The sequence below is a fragment of the Haliotis rubra genome, unplaced genomic scaffold (assembly GCF_003918875.1).
Source record: "Haliotis rubra isolate DU_JTF1 unplaced genomic scaffold, ASM391887v1 Scf128, whole genome shotgun sequence".
In the NCBI taxonomy this organism is placed as follows: Eukaryota; Metazoa; Mollusca; class Gastropoda; order Lepetellida; family Haliotidae; genus Haliotis; species Haliotis rubra.
Genome location: NW_025765203.1, coordinates 115,062 through 141,106, shown reverse-complemented (window position 1 = coordinate 141,106; position 26,045 = coordinate 115,062). Strand labels below are relative to the sequence as shown.

General features: G+C 40.3%; 2 protein-coding genes across 2 annotated transcripts; both read right to left on the bottom strand.

Moving 5' to 3' along the window:
- Positions 1 to 9,878: 9,878 nt before the first annotated feature.
- On the bottom strand, positions 9,879 to 10,406 carry LOC124266794. The gene has a single exon (XM_046701601.1). It carries the CDS (start codon positions 10,404 to 10,406, stop codon positions 9,879 to 9,881), a length of 528 nt encoding a protein of 175 aa, XP_046557557.1.
- Positions 10,407 to 13,611: 3,205 nt separating this feature from the next.
- LOC124266793 (ankyrin repeat domain-containing protein 50-like) lies at positions 13,612 to 21,995 on the bottom strand. The gene is made up of 3 exons (XM_046701600.1): positions 21,908 to 21,995; positions 21,267 to 21,443; positions 13,612 to 14,657 (listed from the first exon to the last, which is right to left on the bottom strand). The coding sequence occupies exons 1-3, from the start codon at positions 21,993 to 21,995 to the stop codon at positions 13,612 to 13,614; spliced, it is 1,311 nt and encodes a 436-aa protein (XP_046557556.1).
- Positions 21,996 to 26,045: the final 4,050 nt, after the last annotated feature.

Sequence of the window (26,045 nt, the reverse complement as noted above, 5' to 3'; positions counted from 1 at the left end):
ACTATTCAATGCCATTATTACGTTTGAATACATTCCTAAATCATTTTCTATAGGTCAAATTCTTCCAATACACAATGGCAACGGTAAACCAAAACATGACCCTGCCAATTATAGAGAAATAACCATGACTTCTGTATTAAGTAAACTCTTTGAAAGACTTCTCCTTAACAGAATAGAGTCCTGGATAGATACTAAGATAGAATTTCCCCATCCTCTGCAATTTGGTTTTAGGCGTCACTATGGTGCTGAAACCGCCGTACTGACGTTTAAAGAAAACATTGCATATTACAATGAAAGGATGTCGCCTGTTTACTGTGCGTTCTTAGATAATGAAAAGGCATTTGATCGGGTGTGGCTTGATGGCTTATTTGTTAAAGTGTATGATATTGGATTAACGGGTAAACTATGGAGAATATTAAGGCTCTCCTATAGCTCCATGAAATCATTTGTATGCTTTGAAGGGTTTAAATCGGATACATTCCCCGTCAATCAAGGAGTAGGCCAAGGTAGAGTAAAGTCCGCCTGACTATTCACATTATTTATTAATGACCTCCTATATGAACTTGGAAATTCAGATTCTGGCTTAATTTTGCCATGGGGTAAATGCCCTGGGATACTTCTTGCTGATGACACTACTCTGATGAGTTCCTCTACCAAAGGCCTGCAAAATCTTCTCGATGTCGCTAAAAACTATGCTCATAAGTGGCAGCTAAAATATAATGTAAGCAAGAGTGCGGTTCTACACTTTGAATGCTCAAACAATAACGTTAACATCAGTAATGTATTAATTGGTGATATGCATGTTCCACAAAGGAAATCTATTAAATATGCAGGTGTATATCTCAGTACAGATAAATCATCACGTGAACGTACAAAAACTGCATGTGAAAAGCTACGAGTACTCATGAACACTAATCATAATAATGGATTGTATTTTGGAGGTCTTAACCCGATATCTGCAGCGAGTATCTGGGAGAGGGTATTCTTATCATGTGGCCTCTATGGATGTAACGTATGGGGTAAACTTCCTCTTAAAGAGTATGAAATACTTGAAGTTGTACAACGACAATTTTGTAAAAACGTTCAGGGACTACACAAGCGCACTCCCAGTATTGTTGTATTGGATTGTATCGGTATCATGCCACTACAGTATTACATAGATAAAAGATCCCTCTACCTATTAGGAAAGTTATGTAATGCAAAGTATAACTGTGTTTTTAAAGTAACGTTTCTAGTTCGCCTTGGTCAATTTATGTGTACAGATAGCTCTACATGCAATGTATATAGTAGAAAATCCCCGATATACAATATGCTGCAACTTGCACATAAGTGTAACCTAAACGATATACTAGCTAACTATGTCAATAATGGTCAATTCATCAGTAAGAAATGCTGGTCCAATGCCGTAAATGATGCTACTAAATCTCATCGAGAAAATCTATTTTATGTTCATCTTAATTCAAGACTTAGTCTGTCAAGATATATCAATATAAGATCCATTAATGAACACTATCTCTGGATGCTAGCTGCAGAGAAGAACGACCAGTTAACTGATATTGCAAGACTTGTATACTATGGATCAGCTGAAATTGTTTCAAGAGAATGTTCATGTAAAACTGTCGCCAATGATATTGTAAAGCACGTGTTTATGTCATGTACGATAAATATGAATGACAGAAATGAACTTCTTAACTCCATATGTGATATTCTGGATGTAGAAACTTTGTTAAGATCTGGGATCAAGATGATGATGTTATTCTTGCATTTTTACTTGGTGGATGTCCAATAGCGTGCATAATGGAACTAGAAAGAGATGTATGGGCAAAAGTAATAATTAATGTAAGCCATTTTATAAGGAAATGGCGATACTTGCTCAAACACTTGTATGTATATGAACTTTTGTAACTCTATCAATAATCTATCTTAATCATTTCATGTAAAATATAATATTACCACACATTGTAATCTTCATTCAGTTGGAGGAAATAAAGAATATCTCTCTTGGGGGAATTGAAGTGGTTTCAACAGCTGGTCTGCGCTCATAGCACATGCGCAGTGAAATAGGTCCGCGGAGCTTGGAAGCGGGTTGTCCGGTGAATATTCGGTGAAGGCTTTGGTGCGAGCTATTTTGCTAATGTTTTGTTGATATTTCACAGGCGCGAGCTTTTTATATGTTATTACAGTAGATAACCGATTTAACTGTTTATATAATTTCATTTGTCTATTTCACCACACGTTCTTCTTACCGAGTCACTTTCTCAGTTCGATACTTAAAAGCAATGTCATTATTTAGCGTCGACAGAATTTCTAACTGTGATATAGATATGTCGTTGTCACAGACAAAACTCAAAGTCTGTTTGTGTGTATGTGTCTACCTGCCCGTCTGCTAATGACAATATTCAATACACAATTTCAATCACTGACCACATGCAATTTGAACTTAACACCAATCAGGCTATACACCATAAACGGTCTACTCCCATTTGTGAGAGCTCCCAGTTGTGAGACTCCCAGTTGTGAGACAGTGGAGTAGGTAATTAGCAAAGAAAACACACCTTACTCCCCTATCTGATAGAATGGATTAACCCCAGCTAATTATGGGTTAGCTATTTAACTGAATCTTGTGGAGGTAACTTAATGAAACTCTAAAAGATAAAGTAACACTTTGTGTAGGTAACTTCGTGATCATTTGAAAGAGAAATTAATTTACCTACTCAGATTTACGTGTTTGAAAAATCTAGCAATAACTGTTGCAACTATAATTAATCCAAATGTATTTATTAACCTTTGACTGCTCTTTCCGATCACCATTATGGCAGGCCTTCAACAAGTAGAATATATCACCAGTTCACTATAATCATTTTCAGTATTTCAGTATCTATTGAAAACAATAAATGCTCTTCAACGAACAATGTCTTCTGTGTTGATTAACTCATTAATGAACTATGCCTCCTGCGGGTACTCTTCAGCAACAGGGCTGTTCCCACTTTCATCGTAGGGATGGGGAAGCACCACCTGTGTGCACTGAACCATAAATTAATGTGTCTCACAACTGGGAGTTCTCACAAATAGGGGGACACCCCATAAACAAAACGCATTGATTTATGGCCCGAGTTCGGTCTCTGTCACATTATGTAATTACACAGACATGCAGGTGTGATACTTGTACACATGACATGCTATGATGTCTGTTGATTGCAAAATGTTAAACACAAAAAATGTCCAGGATTCGGGCACTTACGGTACTTTTGCTACTTGCGAGAACCTTAGAAGGATTTAAATGCTCCCTTCATACATTGGCGATCGATTGTAGACAAATTTAGCCATCACTTAAAACACAAGTATCCTACTATTATAAACCTGGTATATCTAAATTTAATGCAAATGTTTTGAGACTTACGTACCCTCTCGAGAAGACATTTACTTTTCCACAGTCTGTTCAGTCTCCAAACTGTGTAAAATGGAATAACTCCAGCTACCAACAATGTCAACAAGAACATAATGGAGTCCCTACATCAATACATCTTCAAGACTAAACGAAATGCTAAATTATTCTAGACCAATATTTGTACACAATTAATGAAATGTAACTGCAAGTTCAAGGTTCCCAAGCACGTACAATGCACATTTATCCTACCTCATTAAGGATGTGGGTACAATGTGTGATGCCCATTTCTGGTGTCCCCCACCGTGATGTCAGTCATGTAAACTGTCTATCGCTGATTGATTCACGTGACCTTGAACAAATTACCATGTATGCCGGGTGCACGGTCGTACACTGCTTGGGTGGTGTAGTACAAATCATCAGGGAGAATAAATCATTTATACCCCGCCCCGTGGAAATACAAATGATAGTCCACTTGTGTCTTTCTTGGCTTGGTCATCTCCTCAGTCATCCCTCACCCTCCCCACCCTCCCCAGCCATTGTCTTGCTAATTAACATCGTCTAGTGATCCTCTTAATCCCTATATAAACAACTTCCCCGACTGACATAAGAGGAACACCCCGTGAAAACATCTGGCCAGTCTATGGGATAGGTCTATTACGTCAGTGGGTGAGACTAAAGTACTGTCGGAAATAGAAAAAAACTGTTTTTAGGCTCTTACTCTGTATCTCTAAAATTTACACATCTGCAAATAGCATATGTCGAAATAACCCACTTCGGCCTAACTTGGCATTCAGTGGGATGCGTAATAGGATATCCAGAAAAGCATGTTTACTCGTAAAATCGGGCAAAACTTAGAAAAAATACGAATAGCTGCTGAAAACAATAGATCAGACTATAGATGGCAATTAGGTCGCTCAGCCAGGTATGACGACGGACCGTCGACTCACCTGGCATGAAATGCATGTGCTGCCTACAGGCGCCCAATGGGGTCAAAGATATTTTGTGCTTTTTCATGTGTGTTGACTATGGCTCATCTATTGATTTACAGCTTAAGTGTCTTTCTTTCATAAAGTTTATGTCGAGATATGTAAAAGAGTTTGATATATACGATGCGTTATAACCATAGAAACGCATCGTATTAAATGTCTCAAAAAATATAGGTGTCATGACCACCAGATCGCGAAGATCGACAGGACTGGATATTATTTGTAAATTGTTATGACATGCCGTGTACTTCCCCAGTATAATTGCCCTAAAGGATTATCGTATCTTAGCTGATATCTCTATCCCCTAGCCCGACCCCAACGATCGTCTGCGACACCCGTCCAGGTTTTGCTTTTGAGACGAACCCTCCTATCTGTTTTTTATTGTGACAGTGAGACTCCATGGTAGCTACATCCTTAATAGTTTCAACATGAAAGTTATTATTTTTTACGCCAGCTATCGTTTATAATGAAGCTACGTCTAATTTCAAATTGGTCACTTAAAAAGTGTCCTTTATAATACAATATCGTCGCACACTAATTTGCATACAGCCATGGTCTGTTCCAAATAATTCGTTTTTGGACTTAGAAAAAAATCGCATTGCTAATTTCTGCACTAATCTCTCCTCAGTAAAGTTCTTTTTCTACGTTTCTTTTGTCCCTACCATTGAGACTGTAGTTAGGCCGAACTGAGTTTAAGAGATATTTCACACTTGCACATATCAACTACATACATTGTAGAGATAAATGAGAAAATACAGTTTTTTTCTATTTCCGACAGTACTTTAGGTTGTAATCACAGTCACGCCTGATTGATCCAAAGTTGTCTGATAACTGACGTGTCTGACAGTTGGGATGTCTAACTTATGGAATAAATTTGCAAGTGTTTAAAGCAGCGAAGAGGCGTTTGGAGACCCCCTTCTTTATCTCGGTTAATTGTGTGTTCAGCAATAATAAATACCAAATAAAAAACAACTTTCTTATATATACAGGATGTACATGAGGACTGCTACAGTCACAATGGATTGACATGAGAGTGACGATGAGAGCTGTCGGGATAGGTTTGTATGTTGAGGTACAACATCTTCTTATAAGTTTTCATTACTATCAACGCATCCCACTAATATATGATAACATACATGATAACAGCACTCCAGTCTCTCTCTCTCTCTCTCTCTCTCTCTCTCTCTCTCTCTCTCTCTCTCTCTCTCTCTCTATATATATATATATATATATATATATATATAAACCCTCGGACCAAGAAAAGCCGGGACGGGAATTACAATGAAATGGATCACCATTGACGAGCCATATTTCCAATAGCACTGAGTTATTTCGCATGTTGGACGTTAACAATTAAATAAATAAGCTCTTGTACTGAGGCTTATCTTGCTGTGATTTCTGTACCATTTCGTGAATAAATGTATCGTCGAAGCAGTATGTCAGATACACAGTTTCCAACACAAGGTAGTATCTGTGTGTTGTTCTATGAAGCCATATCACATAAAAATGATAGAACTCTGGATCATTCGCAGATTGTTGCGCAGCGACATTTCTGACAATATTTTCAGTCATCACTCGATCCTGAACTGTGCCACCAGTGTTATGCCCTTGGTGGTTAAAAACGATACTTTTTGAGTGCTTCTGTATTCTCAAATCATCTGCAATACAATATCACGTCATACTGTAGTTAGGTAGTTGGGTAACTTGTTCCATGGCACTACTTGTGTTAAGTGCCTAGTGACCACATACCAATCCGTGAAACAATTATTAATGAAACAATAGGCGAGAGCTTTCAATACAACTGAAAGCTTATGACAAGTAATTAATGACAGATGGTCGGATTGGGGTGTGCTGATGGTTATAGGCCGGGAAAGCCACTTTTAAGAAAATCCGAGTTGAAAATGGTATGACTCAATGGGCAATGGGCATGGTTGAGTGATCGGGTGAATATGGCTCTCCCGGCAATGGGCTATGAGCTAATCCATGTTACCGTAAATAAAGGAGATTTTTTAATATCGCTCTAAATTTGCCGAATTAAATCAAAAAAAGTCATGATACTTATAAATATACACTCATTCATTTACAACCTCCAAAACATGGAAAAACATGTATTTTGAGTAAAAGTAAATATTCTCGCCCATGGGCCAAACGTTTTTCGCCCATGGGCGAGATTTTTTAATATCGCTCTAAATTAGCCGAATTAAGTCAAAATGAGTTGAAATTTGTGTCATGATGCTAATAAACATACACTCATTTATTTACATTTACAACTTCCAAAACATGAATTCTGAGCGAAACTAAACATTCTCGCCCATTTTTTCATCCTTAGCATATATTCATAACAACTGCATGTTTAATTTGGTCGAATTCCTTGTCAGAAAGTGCCCACAGTGCGGAGAGTTTCTGGACTTTTGTGAGTCCAGAATTAATTTGTGACGTGTTTTATGTTTTTTCTGGGAAAACGATAAGCTGAACAATTTAGAGAGAATCTATTATCCGATCGTGTTCAATCATTACTTCATAAATCAGTTGATTACGCATTCACAAATATTGATGACAGCATTAAATATGTCACTAATGCCCTCTGTTTAGCTGCGGAAAATATGAAAAGAAGAATTGGAACATCAAAGAAAATATCAAACAAATGGTTATCTCCCATTTGACAGACACCCATTTGACAGACACCCAATTGACAGACACTGAACTAGAAGGTTAATTAGGGTAACACCTACGGGTATAATGGAACAGTCCACTGTTTAGTGAGTAGAGCAGGGTGAGCCTGAAACAGGTTCGTTACTGAGAAGTTTGATTGTAGGTACATAGAACTTTGTTGTGTTTAAATGATAAATGATTTCTCTTCTCAAAATTGTTTTTACTATCAATTACTATCGAATATAAAAACAGGTTTGTCACTGAGAGGTTTGATTGTGTTTATTGATAGAAAAGCCCCCTCCCAATAATAGCATATGTACAACAGAAGTTAACTGAGAAAACGTTTTGTGAGAGAGATATAGATATGTACATATTTATAAACATTCTGATTTGCAGTAAATGAGACACCTGCATTGCCATGTAAGATACGATTAATACAAATCAGTGTTCTAATTTTAACAACACTTTCTAAAGATTGTAACAGTTTATGTCTTTGAGTAGTATACAAGGGACATTCAAGGACGTAATGATAAACATTCTCACATCCATGGCCACATTGACATGATGCGTCATAATTTAAATATTTATTCTAAATAAATCGTAATTAAGTGCACTCGTCATATATCTTAATACTGTGTGCAAAACATATAACTTCTTTATTCCATATGAATAATATTTAGGTTCACATTTACTTTATTTGATTTATATGATACATCAGTGTCGCAATTTCTAATAGCTAAGCTAATGTTTTCAATATAATGATGCCGACTCCCGTTAGACTAGAAGGTTAAACCGAAATGTTTGTGAAAAACTGTTTTCATATTGCAGCAATAAAAATTCAAATTACTGTCTTTTCGTCCATCTTTCAAAATAAATAATATAGCTTCAGTTTTAATACAAGACAAATCTTATGGATAACAACTTCTTGATTTATGTTATCCGTAAGATTTGTCTTGTATTACTACATCAGCTTCTAAATGCCTTTGAAGAATTTAGCTTCAGTTTGTTCCTGTGCTTTTATTTGGACTATTCCATAATAATGTGTAGGTAACAGGTAGTAGATAATCTGTTCACCGAACCATAAATGTTGTTGTTTTAAGGTGTCTGCGAACTGGCTGTCTGCGTAATGGGAGGACACCACTGAAAACGGTTATCTCCCATTTGACAGACACCCAATTGACAGATACTGAACGTGCAAGCGTCCCCTCTGATTAGGTACACAAATTCTGTATGAGCCATTTGACTTGGACTGATCTGTTTCATCTGCGCAGGTCAAGACTGAAAGGGATTCACCCGTTCTTGGAATCTTGAGGTTTACTTAGATGAGAGGTACTGTCCATACACAGGTCTTAGTGTCCGCATACATCAGCTCCCAAGTCCAAATGACAACGAGGACCCTGTAGCTCTCTGTCTTGTCAAGACCCACAAATTTCACGGCTTGTATCTCTCCGCATTCCTCCCAAGCTTTGTAGAAGAGAGTGTAAGCTTGGGGCCCACGTCTAGGTAAGATAGACAACAGTTCCCTGACACGGTCAAAAGAGTCCTGAGGTTTTTCGATAATTTCAAGTGGAAGAGACACAAACCTTTGTCAATATTTAGCACAATCTGTTTAGTAGTAATGCAATTATCCAGATCATTCAGACCTAGACATGTTATAGTGATTTCAATTTCAATATGAATACATATCTTGTGGCTACCAATTCAACATCAGACAACGTTATGGACGGTAGAAATGTCCAGCCTACAGGACATACCAAACTTATCACGAAGTCAACATATGTTCTGGATAACTTCAGAGCTTAACAACGGGGTAACCCATGATAACAGTCAACAAAATCAACTGTAAGGGTCACGTTATTTGGATGTCAAAGGAAGATGGAGGTGTATGTGTCTTACCTATTTTGGGATTATACTGTAATGATTATTTTTTTCTTACCTTATTTCAGTAGGATGTTCTGGAACTGTGAATAACTTGTCTGACGTGGACTTCTTCAGCAGTCATATGTGTGAATGAAATGTGTAGAAATGATGGCCTTTTTATAGGTGAAGGAAAACCAAGTTCTATGGATAGTCAACTTCTTTATTGCAATGTGTGCGACGTTTCGGTGTAGGTACTAACACCGTTATCAAGCAAGTGATACAAAGAGTTGTAACATGGAGAATATATACATAGCTGCATAGTGTGTATATACAATTGACACGGTTGATTAATTAGTGATTTGAGCAGATTAGGTTGATGTACAGAGTGATAGTGATTCAAACAAATGCAGATTAAGTTTATACATAGATGAGCTGATGTACACTGGGATGGTAATCGTGAGTTGAAGAGAGTAGGTTGATGTAGACATTGATTGGTTGTGATTACAATACACAAAAGGGAGCATAGAAGCCAATGGACGAGGTATGGATGGATTACTGGTGATATTAAATTAGGTGGTGATAGGCTGAGGAGATAAAATAACCTTGATCCCGGTTCATGCTGGGGTTGAAGCGTTGGATTTTTATGGCTCCAATGAGTTTCCTAATCCTGTAGTCTGATCGATTGGTTTCCAGGATGTGGATATTGTCCCAAAGGATGGCATGGTCAGGGTTGGCTTGGGTGTGGTCGGCTATGGTGGATTTGGAGTCTTATTTCTTGACTGAAGTTTTGTGTTCTTTAATTCGTAGTGGGAGAGGGCGCGACGTTTCACCTCTATAAGAGTCTCCACATTGGGAATTGATCTGGTAGATTACTCCTGTGGGGTCTTCTTTAGTTGTTGATAGGGGTTTGCCTGTGGCTTGGAGGAGGTTTTGGATGGACTTGCCTTTCTGGAACAGAACGTCTATACCTGCTTGCTGCTGCAGTAGTCGTCTTATCTGGTGGCTGACTGCTGGGACATACGGGGTGCTGATTGCCGACGGAGTGATTTATCTCTTGGGTTGAGGGTGGATCTGATGACGTTGTTAAATAACTTCAGGGGGTACTGGTTATAACGGATGAAGACATGGCGGAGGTGGTTTAGTTCGATTTCTAGGGTTTCTGTTGTCGAGCAGATGTTCTTGGCTCTTCGGGTAAGGGTGGAAATGATGCCTTTCTTAATCTGCAGAGGGTGATTGGAGGTGAAGTGGAGATATTGGTCGGTATGAGTGGGTTTCCTGTTGACAGTGGTGGAGAGCTTGTTTTCTTGTTTCTGTACCAGGACGTCGAGGAAAGGGAGTTTGTTATCAGCTTCTTCTTCCATTGTGAACTGCATACGGGGATGTTGAGAATTGAGGTGGTCGAGGAGGTGTTCAGGGTCGTCATCGTGGTTGAGGACTACACAGGAGTCGTCTACTTTCCTGTACGAGCATATTTGAGCGATGGTGGATGTCAGCAGGGCCTTATCTTCAAGCTCCGTCATGTATATCTCAGTGATAGGGGAGAGAGGAGAACCCATGGGTAACCCATGGGTTTGCTGAAAGATCCCCCATCGCTCCAATATGCTCTTACAGGAAAGTAGACGACACCATTGTAGTCCTCAACCCCGAGAACTTCTGAGTTGCTCCTTGTACCAAATCCTGAGTGGTTAAGAATGAAATCTGATGACAGTGTAATCTATTTCAAACAGCCTAGTGATACTTTGCTCTGCAAAGGTTCTATTTGATTTAACAAAATGAGGGTCGAGTTTTAAATTGGTTTACATGGAACAAGGCTGACTTTGACCAAATAAATAGCATACTAAATATAAATAAAATCTTTAGCATCGAAATTCACCTAATATTAATATTGTAATATTAATTCTACGTTGAAAATTCAATAAAAGATATTAATAATTATAACGTATCTATGCATCAAATTTATTGTATGACGTTTGCTGTGCGAACCCAACACTCGAGTCGTATTCCATACCAGCAAATCAAACTCATGCCATTCTTATTCATAAAACAATTGAATAATAATCACAGACCACCAAGGTGAACCTAAAGGTCAAACACTTGGGCCGGAAGGGGACTCATCCAAAAGGGGGTGGGGCTTCAGGGTTCAAAACTCACAAACTGTCAAAATCGATTAGGTCAAAAAAGGTCACACACTTGTGTGATGACGTCATCAAAACAAAATGGCGGATTTTCGTTTATTTACCTAGGTATACAACACATATCTTCAAGGGTATTAGATTTCATTCAATTATTGGTTTTTAAAAGCGACTTGACTTATCTGATAAATTGTGATGTATAAAGGAGGAGGGGAGGAGGAGGGGAAAGGCCAAAGGTTAAAGTGTTCGCTCGTCACGCCAAGGACCGGGTTCGATTCCTCACATGCATACAATATGTGAAGCCCATTTATGGTGTTCCACCTCCATTGCATGAAACCCATCCACTCACTACTCTCGACGGGAGTTGTAGTACCTTAAAATTATCATCCCCCTGAGGGTGTAAAACTATGAGTGAGTGAGTGAGTGAGTAAGTGAGTTAAAATTTAAAGTTACTTTGACAATATTTCAGCCATATCGTGACTAAAACAGTAAATACTGCTGCCAAAGGACAGTAAAACAACTAGTATATCACAGTAAGAGATTTAAAACTAGCATGTAACTTAACAAATATAGACTATTTAGGACGTTACAACATAAAAATGGGCTATAGATTGCCAGCAACTGAAGGTAATCACCATTCTATGGACCATGGGGACTTACAGTACCTTTTGCTACCTGCATGGTCCCTAGTTGGAGTTACACCATCCCATCAGGTGCTGGCGATTGTAGGAAACTCTAGCAATAATTTGAAATGACACAAATAGTACGCTTAAAATCTGGTAAGTATACATTTGCTTTGAAAGTTTTGGGACTTACGTACCCCCACACAGAAGGACAATAATTTTACAATACTTCAACCCCCTGTGATGATCAAGTCACTAATCATCTAAGTTGTTAATTTGTAATACCCAGAATAAAATATATATCTATACACAAAACATATCAATCAAAATTTATCAAGATATTCTATTTCTTTTAAAACATCAATAATTAGATGATAGTTAACATAAAAAAGATACTTCACTGTTTTGACATTGAAATAGTTATCCTTTGTGATGAAAAATGTAATACTATGTAAAACAATGCCTTTTAAAGTATTTTCTAATGTATTCAATTAATTTTTTGTTTAGGCATGTGAGTTATTTCACAAATTATGAATCATATATTTTGTATCTAACTCGTGGTGGAATATCTATGGCAGCTGAGACTCTTTGTGGCGATACCCTTCAAATGGTTGAAGTATTGTAAAAATACTGTCACCCTGAGTTGGTATTGTATTTGTATATCTGCCACTGTTTTTAAAGCGAAGAATATGTGTTAATTTAATTTTGGCTAAAATTGCAAATTACCGCCATTAACATAAATTTATTATGAATGTATCACATTTATCCCTTAAACAGATATACTGTAAGCCCATCTGGTGTCCACTGCCGTGCTATTTGTGGAATATTGCTCAAAGCGGGCGTAAAGCTCACTCACTCACTTAACCTGAACTGCATCATTCAATATTGTCATATAACACATGTTCATCAATATGTGTTACATTGCTCTTCATGTAAAGCACTATAACCTCCATGCATGCCACAAAACAATGAAGAAGACTAAAATATTATGTTAACACGAATATCTGTAACTTGATATGAAAACTGAAAGACATCCTTCACTAATTGCACAAAACATTGACTATGAAACATAATATGCGAGATTATCGATGTCTGCAACATACTAGTCTTAAATTGTTTCCTATCCTTTAATCCCGTCACTACAATAATACACAAAACTCATTTCATAAAGCATCGACTAAGAATAACGTTACACAAGATCATCAACATCTGTTCACGCCTTCCAGAAAACATCGACGAAGGCTAGAAAATCACGAACATATGTTACCTGCCACGAAAACTGAAAAAAAATGTCATTCACTCATGCACAAAACAGTGACGAAGACTAACATGACGTGAGATTATCATGTCTGTTACCTGCCCGTCATAAAATGCGTGGTAAAATTCACTACCTGCTCAAAACAACTAATAAAGACGAAATATAGGAAGAAAAAGGCACCATTTGAAAACCTATTCCTTGTCTATGCACAGATTGCTGAATAAATAAATACTAGTTTTAGAGTTATGGTCCAGTCAAACTCACTGATAGGAACAAAACAGAAGTCAAACTTTCGGCCTTTGAAGCAAGACAAACATATTTAAAGTATTTCATAAATGCAAGTCTCCACTTCAGCCCTGATTAATATGTTGAATAGGTTTAGTACTGCTTATACGACTAGTTCCATGGAAAAATGAAATTGCATCAGCAAAAATATCTTACATAGTAAAAAGCAGTCTGTTTGATATGTGTGCCACGTTTTCTTGAAAGAACGGTTTTGAAGTTGTTCTTGACAGTGATATGAAATCATCAGCGTCTGTTACGCTCTGGTCATAAACTACATGGTATCCTTCAGCCATTGCCAGAAACGACTGAGAGTAAAACTACACAGGATGAACAATGTCTGTTACATGCGCGTCAGAGAAGTAGATTGTCACATTTTGTTGCTGATCACAGACAACATGTAATGGTGACCTCAACCTACAAGCTACACTTATTTCACTGGACAACCCTGCGAAACAAGAAAGTCAAGCACGTTACGTTTTCTATCACGCTTTGCTATCATGGCTGCCGTTTTCCCGTCCTTGTCCCTGTCGTTAATGTCGACCAGCTTCCGTGACAGGATGTGCTTCACCATCTCCACATGTCCACCTGATGAGGCCAGATGAAGGATGTTGCCACCATTGTCATCAACTAGGTCAGCTAGACCACCATTTCTCACAAGCAGACCAAATACGTCCATGTGTCCAGTACATGCTGCTCTCATCAATGGCGTCGTCCCATTTCTTCCTCTGCTGTTAATGTCCACGATGTCGTTTGATATGATACTCTGAATAATTTCTGTCTGACCCAAACTGGCGGCAATATGAAGTACGTTGTATCCTTCGTCATCCACGAGTGACATATTAGCTCCCCTTCTCACAAGGAAGTCAAAAGCCACTCTTCTTCCCACTGATGCAGTCCCCATCAAGGGTGTCTTTCCATCTTTTCTCCTGCTGTTGATATCAACACAGCCTTGTGAAAGTAGATACTTCACCACATCCACGTGTCCGCCCCGGCAGGCAAAGTCCAGGGCGTTTCTGCCTTGATAATGACCGGACACATTAGTTCCCATACACACAAGGAACTCACATAGATCCTTCTGTCCACTATATGCAGCAAGGGCTAGGAGACGTATTTTCCTATCGTTGACGTTTTTTCTGTATTGTTGGAGTACACACTTCAACATACCCACATGTCCGCCCTTGCATGCCCAATGCAGGGCGTTCTTACCGTCATTATTAACTTCTGACATATTAGCCCCTTTTCTGATAAGCAAATCAAATATTCTACAATGTCCCTCCTTTGCTGCCACCATGAGGGGTGTCTTTCCGTTCTCCTTGTCTCTGATGTTGATGTCTACCAAACCCTGGGACAGCATGCGTTCAACTCGGTTCAGGTCCCCCCTCCTGCAGGCCTCGTGAAGTGAGCTGTTGGCAAATGTTTCCTGCTTGTCAACTTTAGGTTCTGGAGATGTCTCAAAGTCGTTCTGCTTTTCATCTGTGGATATGTATATGATGATGATAATATGCAGTCAATTTGATGACACCATTCATAGCAGTAAACATGTAACAGAAGACCCTGAAGATCCGGGTTGGACTTGATCTTCAGTAACCCATGCTCCTCGCATGTTTGGGTGGTCAGCCTCGCTGACTTGGTTGACACATGTTATCGTATTCCATTTGGTAGATTAATGCTCATACTATTAATCACTAGATTGTCTGTTCCAGACTGCATTTTTTACAGACCGCTGTCATGTTACGGGAATATTGCTGAGTGCAATAAGAGAATATATACTGTATTACCGACTGTGTATGGTGTGCCAGAAATGGTCATTTGTGCGCAGTAGTCGGTTCTGAATGGAGCCTAGAAAATATACTAAGCAAATGAGAATTTTGTTAAGTAAACGTTTCTGACTAGAAACCCTTATGGCACATCATCACAACTTCGGGCATTGATATCAACCATGTTTATTATAGCCATGAACATGTTGATTGGAAATTGGAAGTTCTACTGTTACCTCTGATAAATTTCCGGACAACGCTTCGAGACTAAAGAATGGCCGAGGTTGTCAATGAAGTCTTGAAAGGTATTTAAAAGTTGGACAAACATGAATACATGACACGCACAAGGATCAACAAGGAGCAACACCGATACAATCTTAAAATTATTTTCATTAGTTAACTTTAGGGGAAGTGAAGGATCCATGGCCCCGTAAGACCAATGGCCGTGATAACGGTGTCCAAATTTGTCTGGCAGGACACAATCCCATAACATATGCCAAGAACTATGTTGGTAATGGTGAGTTTGACTGATACCATTAGAAGGAGGTCATCAGTCTGCAGACGTCGAGTTGGGTATGACTAACAGTAGGATCTCATTACTGTTATCTGGGACATTCAATGGGCAACATCCTTAACAGGAAGTATTGGATACCGTTGTTGTGCGATATTTTGAAAACCACCCCCTTTGTCAGCCAGGAAAGCCGTCACGACATTGACACAATATGAACCCCATCAACCATTGTTTTTGGTTATCCGTGCGAGGGATGGCTACACTAGATACTGATTTGGTTGCCAGTGGGGCTTCATACATTCACAACAAACAGAGTAAAATAGTGAGTGATTGAGTTAAATTTATCGTCACATCGGCAACACTTCAGCCATATCGTGACGAGCGAACCTTATACAGCAATAAAAAAATCTTTGAGAAATCTTTAAACAGTACAGTACAACAACTAGTACTACACATTTTATTTAAAACTAGTTAGGGAGCATATAAAATAGTAAACTGTTAAGTGACAACACAATATAAAAAAGGGGCTATAGATTGCCAACAACTGAAGTTAGGTCACTCTATTAGGGACCATGGGGCCAAAATTAAAACCACAAAAGTACTACGTTTTGAAAAGGTTAGTAAGATTAAATTTAACTTTAAAAATTTTGGGACTTATGTACCCTCTCAGGAGGACAATAATTTTATGATACTTTAACCCCCCTTTGAGGATACAGCCACTTATATTCTCAGTTGATAACATAAACTACCATTTATAAAATACCACTTATCTATGTACAAAATATATTATTCAAAACGTATCTAATAATTCTATTTCCTTTAAAACAATTATTAAATGAAAACTAACATTATAAATCCTTCATTGCTTTGACTTCGAAATATTTATCCCTTGTGATGGAGCAGAGTAAAATAGGCTACAGTTACTATGCCAATGGGCAGAATTGGGCTTTTAAAGCTACATCAGCAACTGGTAGTGTTTTTGTGTGTGATTCATGCTCTGGTGTACATAAGTGACTGATAAAGTGATATGTTAAAAAAAGATTAAGCATTCATTTGGTTCGGAGACACAGAGAATGTTTCAGAGAACATTAAATACCACTGAGAGACTTATTGAAATATGTAACTGGATGTTGAGTAGAGCGTGCATACTCAATACAGGATATAGATCAGCAGCCAGTAGATGATGTTCCAAAATCAGCAGAAACGAGAGTTGACAATTTGTGATTGTGCCTACAATTTCTTTCTAATCTGAAAAACATCAAACTGATTTCTGCCAACACTACGGAGGGACTGAATCTCAATTTCGCTGTTGTCCTGGATATGCAAAACGTCATCCACAGTCGAAGTTTGTTGGCTGGAGCTTTCCTAATGTTTTTGATTAAATAGACGTTCGACAGAATACGATTAGGAGGTTAACGTGGCTGCTGAAGGAGCCAAAGTCCCAGTCGTGGATTGTGGACATTTTGTGCAATGGCGCATAGTTCTTACGGGCGAACACACCATTTTCAGGTTTTCACTGTAATTTCGAAAGGTATTCCACTATGATCACACACCAAACAGAACCAGAACGAGTCGGGCATAACATTTCGTTGCCCTTTTTTTATGATGATGATTCCAAATGATTCCTGCCTTGGTTACTGTTGGCTTGACCAGGAGCTATGACACCAATAATATTTGGGATGCTCGGTCATTCCCACTTTAGTAGTATACACATTGGGGCTACGGGACCAGGTTCCTCCCAAGAACTAAAATTAAACAAAAATGTTTTTGAGCCCTTGGGAAGTCCCTAATCCCGTAGCCCCATTGTGTATACTACTACTGAGGTGCATGCCAAATTTGATGGAAACCGGTCGAATAGTTTCTGAAATATTTGACTTTTAAGTGAGCATGGGGTTGGTAGGGTGAAATGTTTGTTTTTAAAAAAAAGAAGTTTTCTATGACAACGGGAGGGTTTTGAACTCAGTATGCTCTACACCAGCAGACTGGTTCTGCTAGCGTCAGTGTTATAAAACTATAAATAGAGACAGCGAGGAAGAAAAACTGGCGTTCAACCGAAGCAAGATAATTGACGACGACTTCGCAGCGCTGCACATAAACAAAAGCCACATCAAATTCAACGTGGGGATGAGCATCCTCGACTTATCCATACACTTGATGTACGATTTCTACTACAACAAGCTGAAAAAGCAGTACGGTGACAGGTGCTGTACATGGACACAGATTCCCTGCTGATTGAAATTCACACCGAGGACATGTACGAGGACATGAAGAAACACATGCACCTGTACGACACCAGCGACTACCCTAAAGATCACCCTATGCACAGCCAAGTCAACAAAAAAGTGCTCGTCAAGATGAAGGACGAATGCACGGGCATGCTGATCGCCGAGTACGTCGGCTTGAGACCCAAGATGTATTCCATCAAGAAAGCCGACGACGATGAAATCCGAAAGGCGAAAGGCGTGAAAAAACACATCAAACACGCTAGATTCAAGGAAGCCCTGTTCAAGAATAAAACGTTCAAACACCAAATGAACATGCTGAGAAGCAATATACAGGATATAAGGACTGAGAATCAACAAGACCTAACTGTCTCCCATGGACACGAAACGATGGATCGCCATCGACGGAGTCACCACTTACGCGTATGGGCACAAACGCGTATAAAAAAATTGAACGCTTACGAACACATCCGTACATACATCAGGGAGAAATTTATTACAGCCCACGCAGGTACTGGAAAGGCACGGATGCCATCCTGAAACTCGCCAAAGCCGCTCGAGTCTCGGAAGACGTCGCCAAAGCTTGGCTTAAAAAACAAGCCATATGGCTTCTCCCTCACGACAAGGTGAGGCGTAAAACCTACAAGTACGCCCTTACAGTCGTAGACGTTGCCACTCGCTACAAGGAAGCCGAACCGTTGATGATCAAAGATTCAAACGAAATCGCCAAAGCCTTAGAACGCATATTCAAATGCAGTCGCTTGACATGGCCTGCCGTATTGCAAATCTATCCCGGACGCGAGTTCATGGGAACCGTGTCACAGCTGCTGGCCAAGCAGAAAGTCCAAGTGAGACGAGGTGTAGCAGGAGCTCACCGTAGCGAAGCCATAGTTGAGAGATTCAATCGCACCTTAGCTGAACGTCTGTTCTCACAACAATACTCGCAGGATTTAATGGATCCCGGAAACAGAAACATGGAATGGGTCATACGCTTACCGCGAGTGGTGGATGTCATCAACAACGAAGTCACCAGACTCGTGGGCAAGAGACCAGTCGAAGCCATCAAAATGAAATCTGTCGAATCGTTGTCGGCAGCAGCATGTCGCGATAAAACAGAGAAAACATTGCCGGACCGGGTCAGCGGGAGAATACGAGGGAGACAGCAGAAAACGCGCCACCGATCTGATATGGTCCATGAAAACGTACAACATAGACCTTGTTGACATCAAAGACGGCGAACCGAACTTATACTCAAGATTTCTTGATGGACCTCCGAGAGCATTCGTCAGAGAGGAGTTGATGATCGTACCTCACGACACAGTACCTTACATATCACCCACCGTATGATGATAGTTTCTCGTCATGATTTTTTATCAATCTTGCATGCCTATTTTTCTGCTTAATGTAGCCAGCCAGCCAGCCACCATACACCTCAGTAGTAGTATACACAATGGGGCTATGGGATTAGGGACTTCCCAGGGGCTCAAATTTAAAATAAATAATAAAAAATTGAGCTCTTGGGAGGGACCTGGTCCCGTAGCCCCATTGTGTATACTACTACTTTTGTAATCACCATGTCATCGATTCTCTGTATTTGAGGTCTTCTAATGTCACAGGTCTCTCAGGTTGGGATTGTCATCAAGGGACTAGCTGTTGTGCTTCAAATCTGCTGCACACCTCTCTTTGTTGCCATGGGCTGGGAAGCCACCCCGTGTGGTAGTTTTTTCAATATCTTCCTCTTGATGGCGGCTTCAGTATTGCTGATGCCTATTTTGCCCTTTTGGTCAAATCTGTTTCTGTGGATACTCTAACTGTGTAATATTTTGAAATGACGATATATTCTAGACAACCAAGGGTCTCTAATAGAACTAAGGAGAGGCGAGTACAACTCTTAAAAGGTCATCAAACGTCCTCTCCTGAGCGATCACCACCACCAAGCACGTTTGGCCTGGTGTTTACCACGGCAACGCTGAAATCTGAGTACGTGGCGAAGAATACATCGTTCTGATGAAAGCCAACTCCTTCTTCATGTAACTGATGAACACTTGACAGTTTGGATACAACATTTGCAGGAAAATACATTCAGCCAACTGTTGGCTTTGGTGTCCCGTCACGGTCAGGACTATAACCACATTCAGCCAACTGTTGGCTTTGGTGTTCCGTCACGGTCAGAACTATAACCACATTCAGCCAACTGTTGGCTTTGGTGTTCCGTCACGGTCAGAACTATAACCACATTCAGCCAACTGTTGGCTTTGGTGTTCCGTCTTGGTCAGGACTATAACCACATTCAGCCAACTGTTGGCTTTGGTGTTCCGTCGCGTCAGAACTATAACCACATTCAGCCAACTGTTGGCTTTGGTGTTCCGTCACGGTCAGGACTATAACCACATTCAGCCAACTGTTGGCTTTGGTGTTCCGTCACGGTCAGGACTATAACCACATTCAGCCAACTGTTGGCTTTGGTGTTCCGTCTCGGTCAGGACTATAACCACATTCAGCCAACTGTTGGCTTTGGTGTTCCGTCACGGTCAGAACTATAACCACATTCAGCCAACTGTTGGCTTTGGTGTTCCGTCACGGTCAGGACTATAACCACATTCAGCCAACTGTTGGCTTTGGTGTTCCGTCACGGTCAGGACTATAACCACATTCAGCCAACTGTTGGCTTTGGTGTTCCTTCACGGTCAGGACTATAAACTTGAATGGGTGAGTGAGTTATTATTTAATGTCACATCGGCATTATGTCAGCCATATCATAGCTATAAGAGTTGTAAATATCAAAATAAAATCAGACAATATAAATATATGTCGAGAAAGAACAGTTAAATAACTAGACTATCACAGACGTAAAACTAGCAATTTATATATATATATATATATATATATATATATATATATATATATATATATATATAAATGCAACAATACAATATGGAAATGGGCTATAGATCGCCCATAACTGACAGTAGATCACCATAGTACTGACTATGGAGACTTACAGTAGTTTTGGTACCTGCTGACTCTAGCTGGATTTATACCACATCTCCAGATGTTAGCGATTTGGATAGATTTAGCCATGACATTGTTCTACGATTTAAAACGTAGTACGAATAAATAGACTTTGAATGGCTAGGTCTTAAGTACCCTCTCAGGGGGACAATTATTTTACACTACTCCCTTTGAGGGTACATCCATAACCAATCTCAATCATCAATGTATTCGACCAAACATTAAAATGATTTATTATATGCAGAACATATTAATCAAAATTTGTGAACCAACTCAATGTCTTTTTAAAATCGTATAATTAAACGAGAATTTATGCTAAAAGGATGCTTCATAGTTGAAACTTTGAAATATTTATCCCTTGTGATGGAAATAATGAACTGACACATTAGCTCCCATACACACAAGATCCCTCTTTCCTCGATATGCAGCCTGCACTAGGGAATGCAATTTCCCAGCGGGAGTAAACACTTCACCATACTCGCATGTCCGCCCTTGCATGCCCAGTGCAGGACGTTCTTACCGTCATTATCCACTTCTGACATTTTAGCCCCTTTTCTGACAAGAAATTTAAATATTCTACAATGCCCCTCATGTGCTGCCGCCATGAGGGGTGTCTTTCCGTGCTCCATATCTCTGATGTTGATGTCTACCAAACCCCAGGACAGGACGTGTCCAACCTGGTGCAGGTCCCCCTTCCTGCAAGCCTCATGAAGTGGGATGTTGGCAATTGATTCCTGCTTGTCGTTATGCTTTTCATCTGTGGATGTGTACATGATAATGATAAAATGCAGGAAATTTGTTGGCACCATGCATACCAGTAAACATCTAACAGAAGACCCGTGAAGATCTGGCTTAGACTTGATCTTCAGTAACCCATGCTTGTCGTAAGAGGCGACTAACGGGATCGGGTGGTCAGGCTCGCTGACTTGGTTGACACATGTCATCGGTTCCCAATTGCGTAGATTGATGCTCATGCTGTTGATCACTGGATTATCTGGTCCAGATTTGATTATTTACAGACCGCCGCCATATAGCTGGAACATTGCTTGGTTTCGACATAAAACTAAACTCACTCACTAACTCCAACATAATAAATACTATAATGAGGATTTCGTTTCCTCGTTTCTGACTAGAAACCTGGGCATTGATATCAACCATATTTAACATAGCCATGAACATGTTGATTGGAAATTGGAAATTCAAAGCAAAGTCTACTTTTACCTCTGATGAATACCCCCACTACTGTGTCCGGACCACGCTTCCAGAGTAAAGAATGGCCTGGGTTGCCAATGAAGTTCTTGAAGGGCATTTAGAAGTTAAGCGAACATGAATCTCATTACTGCTTGTAATTCCCTGCAGTTAGCGTTGGTCTCAGATGTCAGGTGGGCTTGTAACCCCCTGCAGTTAGCATTGATCTCTGATGTCAGGTGGGCTTGTAACCCCCTGCAGTTAGCGTTTGTCTCTGATGTCAGGTGGGCTTGTAACCCCCTGCAGTTAGCGTTGGTCTCAGATATCAGGTGGACTTGTAACCCCCTGCAGTAGCGTTGATCTCGGATGCCAGATGGACTTGTAATCCCCTGCAGTAGCGTTGATCTCGGATGCCAGGTGGACTTGTAATCCCCTGCAGTAGCGTTGATCCTGCAGTAGCGTTGATCTCGGATGCCAGGTGGACTTGTAACCCCTGCAGTAGCGTTGATCTCGGATGCCAGGTGGACTTGTAACCCCTGCAGTAACGTTGATCTCGGATGTCAGGTGGACTTGTAATCCCCTGCAGTAGCGATCTCAGATGAGGTGGGCTTGTCCTGCAGTTAGCAGATGTAACCCCTGCAGTTAGCATTGGTCTCAGATGTCAGGTGGACTTGTAACCCCTGCAGTTAGCATTGGTCTCTGATGTCAGGTGGGCTTGCAATCCCCTGCAATAAACGTTGGTCTCAGATGTCAGGTGGGCTTGTAACCCCCTGCAGTTAGCATTGGTCTCAGATATCAGGTGGACTTGTAATCACCTGCAGTAGCGTTGATCTCGGATGCCAGGTGGACTTGTAATCCCCTGCAGTAGCGTTGATATCGGATGCCAGGTGGACTTGTAACCCCCTGCAGTAGCGTTGATCTCGGATGTCAGGTGGTCTTGTAACCCCCTGCAGTTAGCATTGGTCTCAGATGTCAGGTGGACTTGTAACCCCCTGCAGTTAGCATTGGTCTCTGATGTCAGGTGGGCTTGCAATCCCCTGCAATAAGCGTTGGTCTCAGATGTCAGGTGGGCTTGTAACCCCCTGCAGTTAGCATTGGTCTCTGATGTCAGGTGGGCTTGCAATCCCCTGCAATAAGCGTTGGTCTCAGATGTCAGGTGGGCTTGTAACCCCCTGCAGTTAGCGTTGGTCTCAGATGTCAGGTGGGCTTGTAACCCCCTGCAGTTAGCATTGGTCTCAGATGTCATGTGGGCTTGTAACCCCCTGCAGTAGCGTTGATCCCGGATGCCAGGTGGACTTGTAACCCCCTGCAGTAGCGTTGATATCGGATGCCAGGTGGACTTGTAACCCCCTGCAGTAGCGTTGATCTCGGATGCCAGGTGGACTTGTAATCCCCTGCAGTAGCGTTGATCTCAGATGTCAGGTGGGCTTGTAACCCCCTGCAGTTAGCGTTGGTCTCAGATGTCAGGTGGGCTTGTAACCCCCTGCAGTTAGCGTTGGTCTCAGATATCAGGTGGACTTGTAATCACCTGCAGTAGCGTTGATCTCGGATGTCAGGTGGACTTGTAATCCCCTGCAGTAGCGTTGGTCACAGATGTCAGGTGGGCTTGTAAACCCTGCAGTTAGTGTTGGTTTCAGATGTTAGGTGGAGTTGTAACTTCTATAATTAGCGATGGTCTCAGGTATTAGGAGAGTAAGGAGCACTTGAGTTGGCACTGGTCTCAGATGATAGGTGGACCTTTAACCCTCTGCATTTAGCATTGGTCTCAGATGTCAGGTGGACTTGTAACCCCCAGCAGTTAGAGTTGATCTCGGATGTTAGGTGGACTTGTAACCCTCTGCAGTTAGCACTGGTCTCGGATGTTAAGAGGACTTGTAACACCCTGCAGTTAGCGTTGATCTCAGATGTTAGGTGGAGTTGTAACCCCTATAATTAGCGCTGGTCTCAGGTATTAGGAGAGCAAGGAGCACTTGAGTTGGCACTGGTCTCAGATGTTAGGTGGACTTGTAGCCCCCTGTCGTCAGCATTGGCCTCTGAGGTTAGGTGAACTTGTAGTCCCCTGTAGTTAGTTGGTCTGACGTATGAGGTGAATTTGTAACCCTCTGCAGTTAGCATCGGTCTCAGATGTAAGGTGCACTTGAAATTCCCTTTTGTTAGCGACGATCGGAGATGACAGGTGCTCCTTGCTCCAGTCTGTCTCAGATGTAAGTTTAACATCGATCACTATATTGTAGGATTGGTCTCTGGCATAAGGTGCGCTTGTAGCTTTTTTACATTTAATTTGGTCTCAGATGTAAGATGAATAAGAGCCCTCTCTATTTACCATTGATGTCTGATGAAATGTGGACTCGAAGTTCCCTCTTGTTGGGGCTGGTCTCAAAGTGAACAAGGACTGGAGTTAATGCTGGTCACAGAGGTAAGGTGGACTCATTAATCGCTATATTTAATGGTCACAGTTGTAAGTCCTATCGCTACTATTTGTATCAGGTCTAAGGTGGACGTGAAGGACCAGATAATGTGCACTGATCTAGCATACGAGGAAAGGTTAAATCTTAAGAAGGAATGTCACAACAAATACATACTTAGGGAGTATGTGAGAGAAATGCTAAAAATACCGTCTACACTATTACCTTGTACACAGACAGCTTTTCCAGATCGAGTCATCAAACATCGTTCACCGAAACTGCACATACTGGATGTACAGGAACCAGTTGTGACCTCCAAAAAGGACAAGGAAGAATTATGTTCTGCTGTATGTGTAAATATCAGAAGTTTTGTATTTATTTAACTGTCTTGATTTATGAACTAAGAATGTGATATTGCACCCACAGAGATACCTGAAAATATTGAAATTCGAAAAAATACATGAATATATTTGGGTCTAGATTTAGTGACTTAATAATTATGAAAATTAAAACATAAAATATAAAATTACTTTCATATGATTTGCCAATGGTTGCCAATGAGACATTGTTTAATACGCATCTGTTCGGGGCAATCTGTTTTGAGTAACATCCCAAATATATCCCACGAGTATTGATTTTGTAAAGATACGAAAGGATTGTGGAAAACGCATGACAGGGATTTATGAATAAAGACATAATATTTCGTGTGTGTATTATGTGTTGTTATACTTATTCACAGAATGTTAATTATTTAACCTTATTTCGTTGATAATTGTTTTTTCTCATTGTGAAATTCCTTTTAACGCAAATTTGAAATGCCTCAGCAAGAGTATTTTCCTGCTTGATGAATACTCTAAAATGAACAGTTTAAAAATCCTCGTCTCTCGTCCGACTCAATTTTAGATTTGAGAATGAGGAAGAAGCTTGTTTTGCACATTATCTAATGGTAGACTATTTTAATGATAAACTAAGACAAAAATCAATGAAACGAATGTGAAAACAATATATGTGGAGCTCTGCGATGTCACAACATTAAATACATTGGGCATGGCAGACTCTACAGCAACGGTATAATATGCCAAGGGAAACCACTCTCACCTTGCGTATAAACTAAGATTAGCTGCCCTTGAGTTATTGAAAAGGTCACGGCCATTGCTAATCGCATGCATACACCTTTCGTTACTATCCTTTCCTTGATTTTCAAAAAGTTATGTTGTCTCACACTTCTTCCAACACTGAACCGGGTGGGAATGGTACTTTGTGATATCGACAGACACGGACTTCAACACCATTTTGTCACAGACTACAATGATCTTAGCTCCTTACAATTGGTCCGGATCCATTGCAAGTTCCTATTGTAACTTACAATAATCTTAGCCTACAATCGCCTTGCCCTAGCGGATGGCGATGGCAGCCAAAGCATAAGATCGCGTTCTTAAGGATTTACAATGATAGTAGCGCTAAGATTGCTCAGTCCAAGTGCGTCCTGCTGATGATGAGTCGGAATTCAGAAGAGATGTCGTATCGTTATGGAGAGTGGTTTGCACATTTTTACTTACATTTGAATGATTCCTTGCAAGAATGACACGTCCTTCCTTCTTCTTGATCGTCTTTAATTCAGCTCTTGATAAACGACAGGTTAAAGTCGCAATATTGTATTCAATGCTCAAACATTGACCATTTTCAGCACATTTAAGCTGACACAGTTTGATGCCAACGTTCCTGATAACATAACTGTCTCCTTAGGTGTACACTGCTGTGTGGTT